The sequence below is a fragment of the Rhyacophila brunnea genome, unplaced genomic scaffold, assembly GCF_057557595.1.
Source record: "Rhyacophila brunnea isolate RB1 unplaced genomic scaffold, BYU_Rbru_1.0 scaffold_15, whole genome shotgun sequence".
Classification (NCBI taxonomy): Eukaryota; Metazoa; Arthropoda; class Insecta; order Trichoptera; family Rhyacophilidae; genus Rhyacophila; species Rhyacophila brunnea.
In genome coordinates this window covers 38,241,294-38,256,573 of record NW_028232806.1, presented here as the reverse complement: position 1 = coordinate 38,256,573, position 15,280 = coordinate 38,241,294, and the positions used below count along the sequence as shown (strand labels likewise).

Here is a 15,280-nt window from a genome sequence, read left to right as displayed (position 1 = left end):
AAGAGATGTCATGGAGACTTGAAGCTTTCGAGATGTGGCTGTATAGACGCATTCTCAAAATTTCTTGGACTGACCGGATGATAAATGTTGAAGTTCTCAATCGAATGAGGAAGGACCGAAAAGTTCAGTACCTCACAGTACCTCGGCCACATTATGAGAGGAAGACTTGTCATTCAAGGAAAGATCAATGGTAAGCGTAGCAGAGGACGGCACCGCATTTCGTGGCTTAAGAACCTCCGTGATTGGTACGAGTGCAGCTCCAATAAACTGCTCCGGGGTAGCAGACAACAAATCTAAGATTGCATTGATGATGGCTGATCTCCGCTAAGGGATGGCACAATAAGAAAAAGAAGAATGAAGTGTTATCAATTATTATGACTCTTTCAAGAATCAGTAATAGTATTACCTATATTTTTATTAGTATTTTAGGATCTATTTGAAGAGGTACAAGGTATTTGAAAACATTTACAATACTATTTTATGTAATAAAAATACTTTATGCAGTCATCAAATGTTTAAAATAAATATAAAGGGTAATAAGGCTTCAAAATTATATAAATAGATTATCTACAACGTTTAAGGAATGTCCATGATCATGCATTGAAAATACAATAAAAGTTCCATTTTGACCTACGCTGAGCACGTGCGCCCTTAAAAGCCACGGTCCTTAATAGTGAAATCATTATACAGTGGCACCAGTTGTTTTAGTTTTATTTAAATTCTAATCTATTTAAGTTTTGTACTATTCCATTTGAGTCGTTTTTTGCGACCCGAGTTTCGCCTTTCGGCTTCTTCAGGCACTGTGTACACTCAACAAAAGGCAAATAAACACAGACAACGAATACTATTAACTCTAACTTATATAACAAATCAATACAACAAAGTTGGTAAAAACTCCATTACCTACATATCAAGTCGACGGTCACAATAAAAAATATATAACAAACAAATTATGCATACCTAGTTGATGTGTAAAAAATCCCCTTTCTTATCGATAATAATATACTCGATAAACTTATAATAAATCGTTAAAAACTAATAATAGATCATTAGTAATTATAAAAAATAAAAATACTACAGTCAAGAGGTGTAAAATCGTCCATTCTGGGAACAATGGTAACGTATTTATGAGTGTACACATACACAGTGCCTGAAGATGCCCCAAAATGACTCAAATGGAGTAGTATAAAACTTAAATCCATTAGAATTTAAATTCAATTTCCATCAAGTAGGTACCTTCAGTCGATAGGATTAAAATTAATATTAGTTTTATCTGTTAGCATTGAAATCGGGATTGAAGCAAATAATGAAATACTTAATTAATATTTCTGCGATTCGTCCATGGCATTACCGTTGAATGATTCCAATATATACAAAATCAAAAATACATACATGACCCGCCTAGAAGAGAATATCTAAATATTAACCATTGAAGTTTTATTCATTTATCAACTCAAATAAAATATTCTTTGACTATGGGACAGTTCTAGAAGCCTCAGTTCTACGGGTCAAAACGATTGTCCGCCGGAGACTTTGGAGGGGGTAAGAAAGGGTGTGGGCGAACCGCCGAAGGTCTCGAACCTCTATCCGGTAAATTTGATTGCCATTCGCTACCGGCCCGCCGGGAAAACTGCGCCTGGAAAATCTTTAGTTTATCTCACCGAAACGACTGCTTGAAGCTCTCCATGTAATATGATGCCGTAGTTGTGTGCTGTATTTACACGAATATTATAGGTATACTAAATAAATTATTCACCGTAGCTATTTTACATAATAATAAATACAATATCTTTACAGTTTTATAAATTATAGATCAAGAAAGGGAGATAATTAAGCTAACTAGGTAATTAACAGCTATGTTATTTTTTATTCATAATTTAAATTAAAAATAATTACAAGATAAAAAGAACTTTTTATGTACCACGTTTTTAAATTTTCTGTTGAATCATATAAACTTGACAATTCTATTTATTAATAATTTAGGACAAATAAGGAAATTGTCAACAAATCATTATTTTTCTATTTTGCAACAAACAAACAAATAAAGAATACTGAAATGTCATTTTGATTTCCATAGTAACGCAGTTGCTAGGACCACCCCCTTAGCAACCAATAATAGTGGATTGGATTACGGATTTCTTCCGAAATAACTTTTCATACAAAACAGAATTAACTGAAAATGAATTCAATTCTACTTAAAGATGGCTAAAAGTATTAAAAGAATGCATTGGCATCGTGTTCTGACATATTTTAAAAGTTTCAAATGTCTAGCTAGTCGGAATGTTAGTTAAAAATTAATTGCAATATTTGTACTGGATTAACAACCACCGGACAAACAAGAGTACGAGCTAAGAATAACGAGATAATTACTTATAACCTGACGGCTAAAATTATTAAACATGGAACATGCTTTGCCTACTAATTCTCTGAATACTGGTTGTCCAAATTTGAAAGAATTTTTTTTTGAAAATTAATTGGCCGCGCGGCTTAAGCGTTGGACTATCACGCCGAGGGTCCCAGGTTCGAATCCTGGGCCTGGCAAGTACACATATTGTTTTTCAATGTGTGTGTGAGTCAGGGTATGGACCTAATAGGTTGAGCAAGTGGCTGATATCCATTTCTCGTAAAAACAAAATCTGTTAATACAAACCTCTACTCTGTGGAGGCCCAAAATATGATCCTCTTAGGATCGGACACGGTAGGAAAAAAAATATGTAATTACAATAATAAAACTAAAGAAGTAATATTAACAGACGAACAATACGTCGCACAGAATGTAGGCTACTGAACATAAAATGAAGATAATCGGCGCGCGTAAGTAATCGGGGCGGGGCGCGGGCCGTGGGCGGGCTGCGCATCTATAGTTATTCTACCTCTATTTTTCGTAACGCTTTTGCGTCGGAGATCATGAGTAAAACATGTTCCATGTTAAAATTATCATTATTCGTTAGTACAATAACATCAATAATAAAAAAATGGCTGGCGTCAGACACCTCTTGCGATTAAGTTAGTAATGGCATTATCTTAATTGATCACAAAGCAGATTGTCTTCTTATTAGAGGAATTTGAAGTACCTTTGTTAAAACGTAGTTATAAGAAATAATTCGAATGAATCATAAACAAATCATTGATAGTTATATTTTTGATAATATAGATAGTTAGCTTGTGAATAGTCAGTACCTACTATTGAATACATAAAAAATATTAATAATGTGAACGCAAAATCTCATATAATGTGTATGAACATTTTTGCAGTCGATTCAGGTAGTTTAAATGCAGAAATGCCATATTATCAATTAAAAATACGAAGATTTGATTGGATAGCTTTGATAAATATCTGCAATACATAATTTTGTCGTATGAATTTGTTAGTATACATAGTAACACCGCGAAAAAGTATCATTTCCTAAGAGTCTAATTTCATGGTAGCCTAAACAGGCTGAAATCAATTTTGGGCAGACTCATCTTGACCACGAGACAGAAATTTTCAAGCTAAACATATAATTATCTGCAATGTGCTAATTAGGGCAGTTATTTTTTAAGCACTGATGCGACATATTGTGATTGCCTCGTTGCCGATTAGCTTCGGCAAGACCTTCTGTGTCTATTTTTAGTTGAGTGTATTTTTGCTCGCCCAAAGAGTTGTCTGGAATTCAAACAGAACTAATTCTTGTAATCTAAAACAATGCATAATGTAAAACATACTCTTGCAAATAAAACTCACCGTTTTCTAAACAATCCTGTGTATTTTTTATCACTCCGAAGTACACACACACCAGGCAATATCATCAGACTGTAACACCAACCGAGAGAGAGAGAGGACCTAAAGCTCTCTCTTCCCACCTTCAGAGGAGATAATAATATGTGTTATAGGTATTGTATATTTTATACATTGGTTGAGAATGTCCCATTGAAGTGGATGAATCCTGTTCTTTTTAATTATTAAATTATTTGCAATTAGTAGTACATCCTATTGCAGGGTTGGCGAACCTTTTTACGTACGCGTGCCAAAATTTCCTAAATATTATTTTTCAACTGTCTGACGTGCCGAGTAGTTGTTGGGAATAATAGGTTTTCAAAGTTTAATTAAAAAAATGATGATATATTAGATACCACTCACAGAACATAGCACATAGCAGCGTTATCACTTTTTTGAATTACGCCATATTATATTTCCGTCTACCAATAAAATTTTGAAACTGTCTGCCAGAATTACTACTACTAGCTTCACCAAGTTTTTGTTTCTTATTTGGTGCGGTCATTTTTGTGAGTAGAAATGAAATTGTTGGTAAATATATTAATTATTTTGGTTCTTCAAGCACAAATTAAAACTAGAATTGCTCCGATCAGATGAGTAATTCTGTCACTACAGTGGTCTCAAGCATTGTAAATCAATCAAAATTAGAGTTTCGCGGCGCGGCGTTGGCCGCTGCCGGATGAAGTTAGTGCGATGATATTATGTGTGACGCATGACCGACCTATGCAATTATGTATATATTGAATGTAATGCTTATTCTTGAAGTGTATTTGCCTGCTATGTTTTACACAATGCGATCTGGCATTTATTATTATTATAGGTATTTTTTTTCTTCAAACGCGTGCCATACAAAATCATCTCGCGTGCTACTAGTGGCATACCATAGCTCCGATTGTGTATTATTTTATTTTTTACAGATTATCATACTGTAATTTTCATAATTTACAATATCGCTTAAGTGCCTACCTTGGTTCCTGGCGGGGCATCTTCCTCGGAAGAAGGCGTCCCTCGTCCACGGTTCCTTCCTTCAGGCGGAAGCGATGCGGCCGATTGGTCGTAATCTGAGGGAGTCGAACTGCCCCATACGGCTTGTTGGAAACTTCCATGACCATTTACTGCTGTCAGGAGCTGAAAAAAAATAATATTAATTACATGTTTATAGTTACACTAAAAGTGATTTGGTGTTAAAAATGGTATTAATATATTATTATGCAGAAGATTAAAATTGATTCTTTTTAAAATATATTTAAAATTGCTATTAAACTGCAATTTACATAGTTATTATTTTTGGAATCAATAATGTTATTAACGGCTGGTTAATTTATAAATAATGGCTTTTCACCAAAAATTTACATTTAACACAAATAACGTAGACAATATACGTCAATCTATTATATTTTATATTTGTTTTGATTTATCTGTCTGTCTGTCACTGACGAATAAGCCGTCTTTTTTTTGATGCACGTATCTAAATTTGCATGCAAAAGAGTTAATTATAAAGCATCCACGTAAATACCACTGGCGTTTTCTTAAATTGTCTTTAACGATATTTATGGGAAAATCACAGAATTCTTCAAGGCAAGATGATTTATAAAGTTTGGTTATAGTAGAGTTTATATGCATAATGATGTTTAATGAATGTTGTTTCTCATATCGTTCTTATGGTTATGTCGTCTTACACGTTAAAGTAGGACAATGTCATGTCTCAAGGATGGATGATACTCAACTACCAAATTGACTCGTTTTCAACATTTAAAACCATTTCGTACTACATAAAATTTAATCGTGCATATTACGAAGCACTAAGTGAGACATTTCCAGTTATTTATGCTTGAGAATACTTAGGAAATGGATAATTGGATTGTATCAAAAAAGGCAGCATCCTGAGGTTGTGGCATGGGAGACGGTCAAGAGCCATATTGACTATGTAGTCCTTATGGTGATGATCTCATTGCATTATTATTGTTTTTGTCGTGACATATTATATTATTAGTACACATTTTTGATTTTCTATGCTATGATGAAGGCATATTTTGTTTGAAATGATATTTATCTAATTCTATTTTAACCACTACAACTTTTATTGTACGAGTACCATCTTTGGAAAGTCGACGTTCTATATTTGATCAATATTTTCTTTTTAAAATTATCAATGGTTTTGTTGATTCGCCAAACCTACTCGAAAAGGTGGGTTTCCATTGTCCATCAAGATTTACGCGAAACCAAACTTTGTACCATGTCAGTCGTAGCGATTCTAATTATGCACAAAATTCTTTTATTCGGTGTTCTTGTTTAAATTATAATATATATTTCTCCACCGTTGATCCTTTTAGTAATTCACCTATTTCAGTTAAACGCGCAATGTCCAACATGTTGTATAAATAGATATATAATAATATATACTTTTACATATATATATTTTTTATATGTTACTTTTTTTGTATATACTTTAATTATTCATTATTCTTCCTCATTTTTCTCATGTAATTTTCTTATGTAATTTCTTTATATTTATGTTATTCTTACTATGCTGTTAGGCTTAACTATAATATTACAATGTATACATGGAAAATTTTGCTGGTTGCAATAACTTTTCAATATTATATTTTATATTTTAATATGTAACTGTGTGTATCCTTAATAAAAAAAAGAAAATTATACATCAAGTACAAAAGCACTTTACCCTTTATAATTGTTTTAAATTTTAATTACCATTAAAAAAAGACTTGGTTTTGGATTTCCAAAGTACTAATTCATTCTCAAAATAAAGTGTTTACATTGTTGATATTTTTTATGAATTGAGACCAGAGATCAGCATTGTAATAAAGCCTGTTGGTTTTCTATGCAAAGCGAAAAATATTAAAAAAAAAAAAAACATTTTTAGTAGCATAGTTTCGGCAACTCATGGAGCATTTGTTTAGAAAGAAAATTCAGCCAAAGAAAATATACAGACACTGAGGAGTGTGGAGTAAATGGATCTCCGTCAAAAATACATCATTTATCTTGCAAGATATGCAGTCTCCAATCAAAACGCTCCATCTATAGGTTATGACTATTTAAAAAATATTATACACAAACATTACAAACATTATTATTTTTGAAATAGAATCAATGAATGCCATTGCGAATTGATAATAATATTAATACAAACTTAAAATAATTGGATAATTCAAATTTATGGTGCGTGTTGAGAGTGGTGTTTCAACCAAAACAGCCATCAATAAGTAAACCAATATGTAGAGTTAATTTTATTGTTAGTCATAGATAGAATATCACTGGTCGTTAAATAGAATTCTTCTAAGTAAATAATGGTAATACAGCAAATAAATCTAAATAATTTAATTACGATCACGGCAGAATTCATTAATTTAAATAAAATAATTTAATCAATTTGTGTTTGTTTTAAATAAACACACTTATTTATTTTATTTATTTCAGTACAACAGTAAGAAATAAGTCCAGAAACTTCAACAGAAAAACAAAGACTGTTCTTTATTAAACCGTCATACAATTAATCATGGAATGCGAAAATGACTCTTGTATACAGCAAAAAGCAGCTGAGTTGATCGACATATTTGAGAAGAAGATTCTGCTTTATATAATGATGAGTTGTTTGAGAATTCAGATCAGGATTCTCTCCAATTATTTTATAAAAGTTCTGATGCTCAGAGGCGAGAGATAAGTTCTTAAGATAGTCCTTGTTAGGAGACCAAGAGAGAAAATCACAGTTGGAAGGGTACGGAAACATGTGGTGTGAGAAATCGGTGAAAGTCAATGCAGGAGTCATTCTCAAAGTCAATGAACGCCGGCTAGAGAATCGCATCCATTGAAGCCAAAGTCACAACTGTACTATCAAGAATATTGCTTTGATACTATTTATACTATCGACCGAGGGTACATACTTGATGGAATTTGAATTTAAATTCTAATAGATTCAAGTTTTGTACTATTCCATTTGAGTAGTTTTTTGCGACCCGGTTTTCACTTTCTGGCATGTTAAGGCACTATATGTACTCACTCAGTATGTGGGCTTATTTGTGGATTTGTTATATTTAAAAAAAAATAGCACTTAAGAATATAAGATTTTATCTATTTAGTAAGTTAATGAGGTTAGTAAAAGATAATATAATGGTTAAATAGGAACCCTTTTGCAAGATAAAATTATTCATTACATAGAGATAACGGTTCCTGAAAACAGACGTCCGTGATGTTTTGTGAATAGGTCCTGAGTGGACGTTCAGTTTAAAAGGAAACTTTATTATGATTTCGATTGTAGCCATCAAGCTCTAGACATGTTTCTTTCTTCGTTCATAAATCAAAATAACAAACACTGTTCTTTCTCCTTCTTGTACAATATAATATATTATTATTTTTATTAGGATACACCAACATATATCATATATTTTGTTTCGTCCAAGGAAATGTAAGATGTTAGGATACATTTATAGGCTTTTTATAACTTGACCGTTTTTGTATTATTTTGGAAGATTGACGTGGGTGGTACCGTGAAAATAATATTAAGGTCAAAACAAGACAAAAAATAAAATATTATTAATTGAAGCATTTTAGACGGAAAATAAAAAAAAAGTACGTAATCAAAACAAAAAGATGACACTACTACAATAAAAATGTATAATTCGGCAATTTTTTATTGAATTCATTAGAAATGAGAGGCTTTTACATATATAAATATATATTTAAGTGATATACCCTTTATATTAACCTGATGAACAGAGAACGATTACAGATAGCGTACAGTTTACAATATTCAATCAGATTCATTTAACTGGGTAAACAGCCGGAATCGACTCCTCTTACTGGGCGTTTTACGTGGGCGAAGTCGGCGAAGCGTTGACCGGCGCACGCAACTCAAACGTATAACCGTGTGTGAAAATGTTCGTATATTTTGGTCATACGTTTATACAGTTATATGTTTGAATGCAGGAACTCGCTGAAGTAAGCAACAAAGTAGGTTTGAAAATAAATGTAAAAAAGATGAAAGTCATCGTCAACTGCTTTGCGGGCCAAAAAGAGATCATCGTCAATGGCACTCAGCTCGAACAGGTGAAAAGCTACATCTATCTGGAACAACAAGTGTCTATAGATGGATGTATATTTGATGAAATTGTTCGCAGAGTAAAGCTAGGCTGGAGTGCTTTTGGCCGCCTGAATAGTGTCTTCAAAAGTGACCTTCCACTGTGCCTAAGGCGCAAAATGTTCAACCAGCGTGTGCTTCCCGTGATCACATATGCGTGTGAAACATAGACCCTAAGTAAAAGAGAGATCCAGAAACTTAGAGTAGCACAGCGTGGTATGGAGAGGCGCATGCTGGGCATAACGCGAAAGGACAAGAAAAGGAATGAATGGATAAGGAAGCAGACGAGGGTTTGCGATGTAATAGAGTTTATTAAAAGCCTTAAATGGAGATGGGCTGGATACATAGCTAGAAGAAGAGACAATCGTTGGACAAATTTAGTCATCCAGTGGTATCCAAGAAGTACAAAACGTCCGCAAAGTAAACCTAGATGTCACTGGATCGATGAAATGATAAAGTTCTGCGGAAGTACGTCGCAACGCAATGCACAGGACCGAGAGAAGTGGAAGCAGCTTGAAGAAGCCTTCATCCAGTAGTGGATAGATTCAGGCTGATGATGATGACGCCTGAGTTGCGCGCGCCACTCAACACGCCGCCGAACGCGCTTACCTAAGACGAGCCGTAACCTACGACCTAGGATGAGCGGCGAGTGAAGATTTTTCGAATTTTAGAATTTTTTTTAAACCCAAACAAATTTACCAATATATTTTAAAAAATCCCCATTATCATTTAAAATATTTTATTAACTTGACAAAAAAATGTTGACATTAAATATTGGGATAAGTACCTTAATTGGATAGAGAAATCACTCAAAAATTCAAAATTTTGAGTTGATAATGTCATTCGATTGAGAAACGTTTTTTTTTTCAATATAATTCAGCAAAAAAATAGTTTTAAAAATTCCTTCAATAAGTCATAAGAGTGATTAACCCTTTCTAGGACTATTTTTAATTAATTAGGTATATAACCACGGAAATACTTCAGTTGATTCTTTATACAACTCTTAAATTTCAATGCTAAATTACTTTTAAATAAATAAAACAAATGATAAATTTCTCTAAAAAATCAAGGCTTTAAAATTTTAATGAAAATTTTTCAGAATGTTTCAAGCACTTTTATTTTAAAACAAGATTTTTAAATTTGTTTCGCTATTATTGTATTCGTGGTGTAAAAAAGTTGTAGCAGTTTTATTAAGCTCTTTTAAAATTGACTATACAATTAAATCTGTCTGTTTGTCCATCTTTTTTCCCCTCATAAATTTATCTTTAATATATTAAAAAGTGCCAGAAATTCAAAAGTAAGTTTGGAGATATTATATACTGACTATACGCAAGAATTATGAATACTATAATCATAATTATTCTTGTCTATATAAAATCTTACCCAACGATGGCCGCGCGGCTTAACGGCACACGTGCTCGTCGTAGGTCGAAATTGAGTTTTTATTGTATTTTCAAACCATGATCCTGGACACTCCTTAAACGTTGTAGATAATCTATTTATATAATTTTGAAGCCTTATTATCCTTTATAGTTATTTTAACTATTTGATGACTGCATAAAGTATTTTTATTACATAAAATAGTATTCTTTTAAACCTCTCGCTCTAATGTTTCAAAATATAGTCATATTTCGGTACATAACTGTGCAGTGGTGTTAAGATTTTTTACATTTATTAATTTTTAAACGCATTTATAAAACCATTAGTATAATTTATTACGAGATAATTTTTGTAAAATATTCACGATAAAATATTATATTGATAATCTCTGTGATCCCAAATTTGACAAGAATTAGGCATTTTATTATTCAAAAAATCGGCAAGATTAACACATTTGAAGATGATTTTAAAGATACGAAGATCTTGGCATAAAAACAGCAAATGTCACAAAACACTTTTTTTTCAGGAGAGGGTAAAAACATAATATCTTGGTTGTCAAGAAAATTTTTATTAATTTGACAATGAGGAATTATAGAGAAACTTTATATGCACTATATAAATGTAAAAAATATATTAAATTTATTTCGGTTAAATAGATATTTAAAAAAGAATGAGTGTGACATTTGCTGTTTTTACACAATTTTTGGACATTTGTTGTTTTTATTGCAAAATTGAAAAGATCGAAATGTAAATAGTATGACTAAAACTATAATTTTAAAACTGAACTTTCAATCATAATACAACTTTTAATAAGGTTTGGACATATTATTTACTTATTAACAAACGACTTCAATGTATGTAAAAAATCAAGAATTAAATATTTAAAAAAATGTTTTAATTATGTGCGGGTTAATAATGATTAGCTTCATATTATTATTATTGATTTAATTTAATAACACATATTTTTTATTATTTACTTATTCCACTTTAAATAAATAAATTTGGACCGGTTTCGTCCGCCTCCGTTTTTCAGCCAACTGTTTTCAACAGTTGAAAATGTCCCTCTAAGGCGGACGAAACCTGTCCAGATTTATTTATTAAAAGTGGAATAAGTACTAAAAAAATGTGTTTTATTAAATTTAATCATTAACACAATGGATTTCCACCATGAATTGATAGTTAACACGAAAAAAGAAAACCGATTAGCTTCGTCTGACACCTTCACAATCAGCAAATTAAACGATGCATTTATTGGGTTTTGTAAATATTTAGCTAATTTTAAAATATATTTTTTTAGCTCCTTTCAATAGAATTAATCCACCATTATGTTGTTTTAAATGCAATCGTGACTTGCATTTGATTTTTCTTCACTACATTAAATCTATCCCACAGCCCAGAGAGAAACTGAAATGTTCGCAAAGCACTTCTCCCTTACTAGTCTGGTCTATTCTGTACATTATAACTAGCCTACAAATTTTTACCGAAAAATGCCAAAGTTTTAACCTATATTTGATATTAAAAAAATCTTTTTTTCCGGTCTCTTTAGATTTAATAATGAAGGGCCTAGAATTTTCCTTATTGCATCCAATACCACCCTATTCAACTGAACTGAACTATCAACTGAACAATAATGAAAGTCACCGTTTTGGTAAAAACGTTGCTTGGTTTTGTTAATTTTTCTCTTTCGAGACGTTCCAGATGTCTATGCTAGTAATATCCATGATAAAATATTAAAAAAATCATATGAAAACGTTTTAAAAAGCAATAATTAAACGAATCAAGGATAATTTGACAGCTCAGACACTAAATTGTATGGAATATAATTATACTAACATTACTAACGCATCCAAAAGAACAATAATGAAAGTCGCCGTTATTTGGTAAAAACGTTGCATGGTTTTGTTAATTTTTCTCTTTCGAGACGTTTCAGATGTCTATGCTAGTAATATCCATGATAAAATATAAAAACAGTCATAAGAAAACGTTATAAAAAGCAATAATTAAACGAATCAAGGATAATTTGACAGCTCAGACACTAAATTGTATGGAATGTATACTAACATTACTAACGCCGCCTGGTGATAAAAGTGTAGAACTACTGGACCTTTGCTGTTTTCATACAAAAATGCCTGGACTATTGCGGTTTTTAGAAAAGTGGCATATTTTTGAGAGCAGATTTGAGGGACTTATGATTTTTTTTTTAAATATATCTTTGCACAGTTGTATGTAATCATACACAGGGAATATAGAAATGCAATAAAATGAAAATGGAAAAAAGTGGACATTTGATGTTTTTATGCCAAGATCTTCCTTATTATAAGCTATATTTTTGACCATTCAATTGTGATAAACATTTTATGAATAATGATTGCTTTATTATAATTATTGACCTAAGAATAAGGCAGTGTTTTTTTGAAATACGCCATTTCTTTTGTCATTCCCCAGTGGTTAAGCTACAACATACGGCCGTAGCCATAAATTGACAAACTATAATTAAAGTAGGGAGTAAAATTATGTTAACGCGCGTGTTTAAACATGTACCTAACCGAATTTTTTTTTATTTTTTTTTAAACGGTACATTTTCAAACACGCGCGTCAATATCATTTTACTCCCTACTTTAATTATAGTTTGTCAATTTATGGCTACGGCCGTATGTTTTAGCTTAACCACTGGGGAATGACAAAAGAAATGGCGTATTTCAAAAAAACACTACCTTATTCTTAGGTGAATAATTATTATAAAGCAATCATTATTCATAAGATGTTTATCACACTTGAATGGTCAAAGACATAGCTTATAATAAGTATCTTTAGAATCATCTTCAAATGTGTTAATCTTGCCGATTTTTTGAATAATAAAATGCCTAATTCTTGTCAAATTTGGGATCACAGAGATTATCAATATAATTTTTTATCGTGAATATTTTACAAAAAATATCTCGTAATAAATTATACTAATAGTTTTATAAATGCGTTTAAAAATTAATAAATGTAAAAAATCTTAACACTACTGCACATTTATGTACCGAAATATGACTATATTCTAAAACATTAGAGCGAGAGGTTTAAAAGAATACTATTTTATGTAACAAAAATACTTTATGCAGTCATCAAATGTTTAAAATAACTATAAAGGATAATAAGGCTTTAAAATTATATAAATAGATTATCTACAACGTTTAAGGAGTGTCCAGGATCATGGTTTGAAAATACAAAAAAAACTCAATTTTGACCTTCGACGAGCATGTCCCCCCTTAAGCGTCGGCCTATAGCGTTTTGGGTCCCAGATTCGAAACCTGGATTTGGCAAGTACACAAAATGTTGTTTTTTAATTTGTGTACGAGTCAGAGTATGGACGTAATAGGTTGAGCAAGTGGCTGAGATCCATTTCTCGTAAAACCAAAACCTGTTACTACAAACCTCCACTCTCTGGAGGCCCATATGATTTTATGATCGGACATGGTCGAAAAAAAATATATTAAATCTTAAACTAAAAAAATATAATGACTAAATTCAAAGTAAAAGAAATTATTGTGTTATGTTAAGGTTAGTAGGTAATATAATATGTTGTAGTGAAATAAGTTATTAAAATATTTGAAGAAAGTTCTTATAGTAGGTAGTGTTAGTGAAGAACAATAATAATTATATCACGCTCTAGACTCATGTGAATGTTTTAGAGAAACAACAACAGATAGCGCGGATTTATATTAACGGAAAAGCTACAACACTACAGTTTGCTAACAAGCTCTAACGGATTCGTTAAAATTCTAACGAGAATGTAACGTGTGCTTTTTCTACCGAGAAAACCGTGGTTTGTGTACGCTGCGTAATGAAAAGCAAATAAATATTACATAGTATAAGGTATGTTGTATTCATTTAAATAATGTCACGCGTTAACATATTTACGGTCGATGTATATACGTAATTATGACTGATTGTGAATCAAACTGCCAAATAAGATAACCTTGTTTTGACCTAAATTTACATTATACTTAATAAATGTTATAGGTATCTACATAATTATATAATATAATGCATTTATACAATTATGTAGTTATTATTATGTAATATAGAAAATCTTTATTTAGATAAGTATTTTTTTCGACTTACACGAGGTATAAATGAGAACTCTGACATTCTGGGCAGTGTTGACCTGTGTGTCCCTGATAACTATCTTAGAAATAAGAAGCATCAGTTGTTTATTCTCCCAAGGTGCAGAACCAACCTGCCACTGGTAATGCCAATTGGGAGGGCGATAACTATGTTCAACCAAATTGCTTCGAGTGTTGATATATTGCACTTACGTGAGGTGAACTTAGGTGGACGCTATTTTATAAATTTTTAAAATAGGATCTCCTTAGCAAACTCGGTGTACTTCTTTGAACTTCTATATATGTATAATTGTATTTTTACTGCTTTGCTTTAACTTTTGTATGTTTATATTGTGTTCTCTTTTAATATTATCATTTTTATCCCTTTTCGTTACTATACTTTTTTTTCTTTCTTCTTTATAATAAAGTTTCATGTCATGTTATGAACGTCTTAAACTCATAATTTGTAATGTCCACATTATGTTAAAAAATAAATAAATTGAAATTGAAATATTTCAGTAGGTGCCTTACTTAGTTTTAGCAGACATGACATTTTAATAGGTTTGCTGAATGTATTAACAGTGGGTATCCATGGTATTATAAGATATTTTCGAAAACTTGAAAATATTTAACACATTTGATTTTATACTTACTTATTTACTTTGTATTACTGGTTTTGCGATTTAAAATTTTATAGATAAATGAGAATAAACTATATTATGCCTCAGTGTGCATTTGTCGTTGGTGAGTGAGTTTGTGCTTGTGCATAGTGCTTGAAGATGCCAAAAAGACTTCAATTAGAATTTATATAAACATTATTTTTAAACTTTTTGGTAAAATTTAATGTGAATAATTACCGAACTGTTAACAATCATTCGTATAAATACATTTAAAATGATTTTATACAAATTTTGTTGTTTTCTGGCGAGGGTGGTAAATATAAGCAAATAGGTATAC

At 31.4% G+C, this 15,280-nt stretch overlaps 1 protein-coding gene across 1 annotated transcript in view; it reads right to left on the bottom strand.

The window, feature by feature from the left end:
* Nucleotides 1-15,280, bottom strand: part of nolo (ADAMTS-like no long nerve cord) — a 704,571-nt gene that overhangs the window by 368,831 nt on the left and 320,460 nt on the right. The window contains exon 2 of the mRNA XM_085942742.1: nt 4,724-4,885. Coding sequence (XP_085798868.1) covers nt 4,724-4,885 — 162 coding nt within the window. The remainder of the gene's footprint in view (nt 1-4,723; nt 4,886-15,280) is intronic.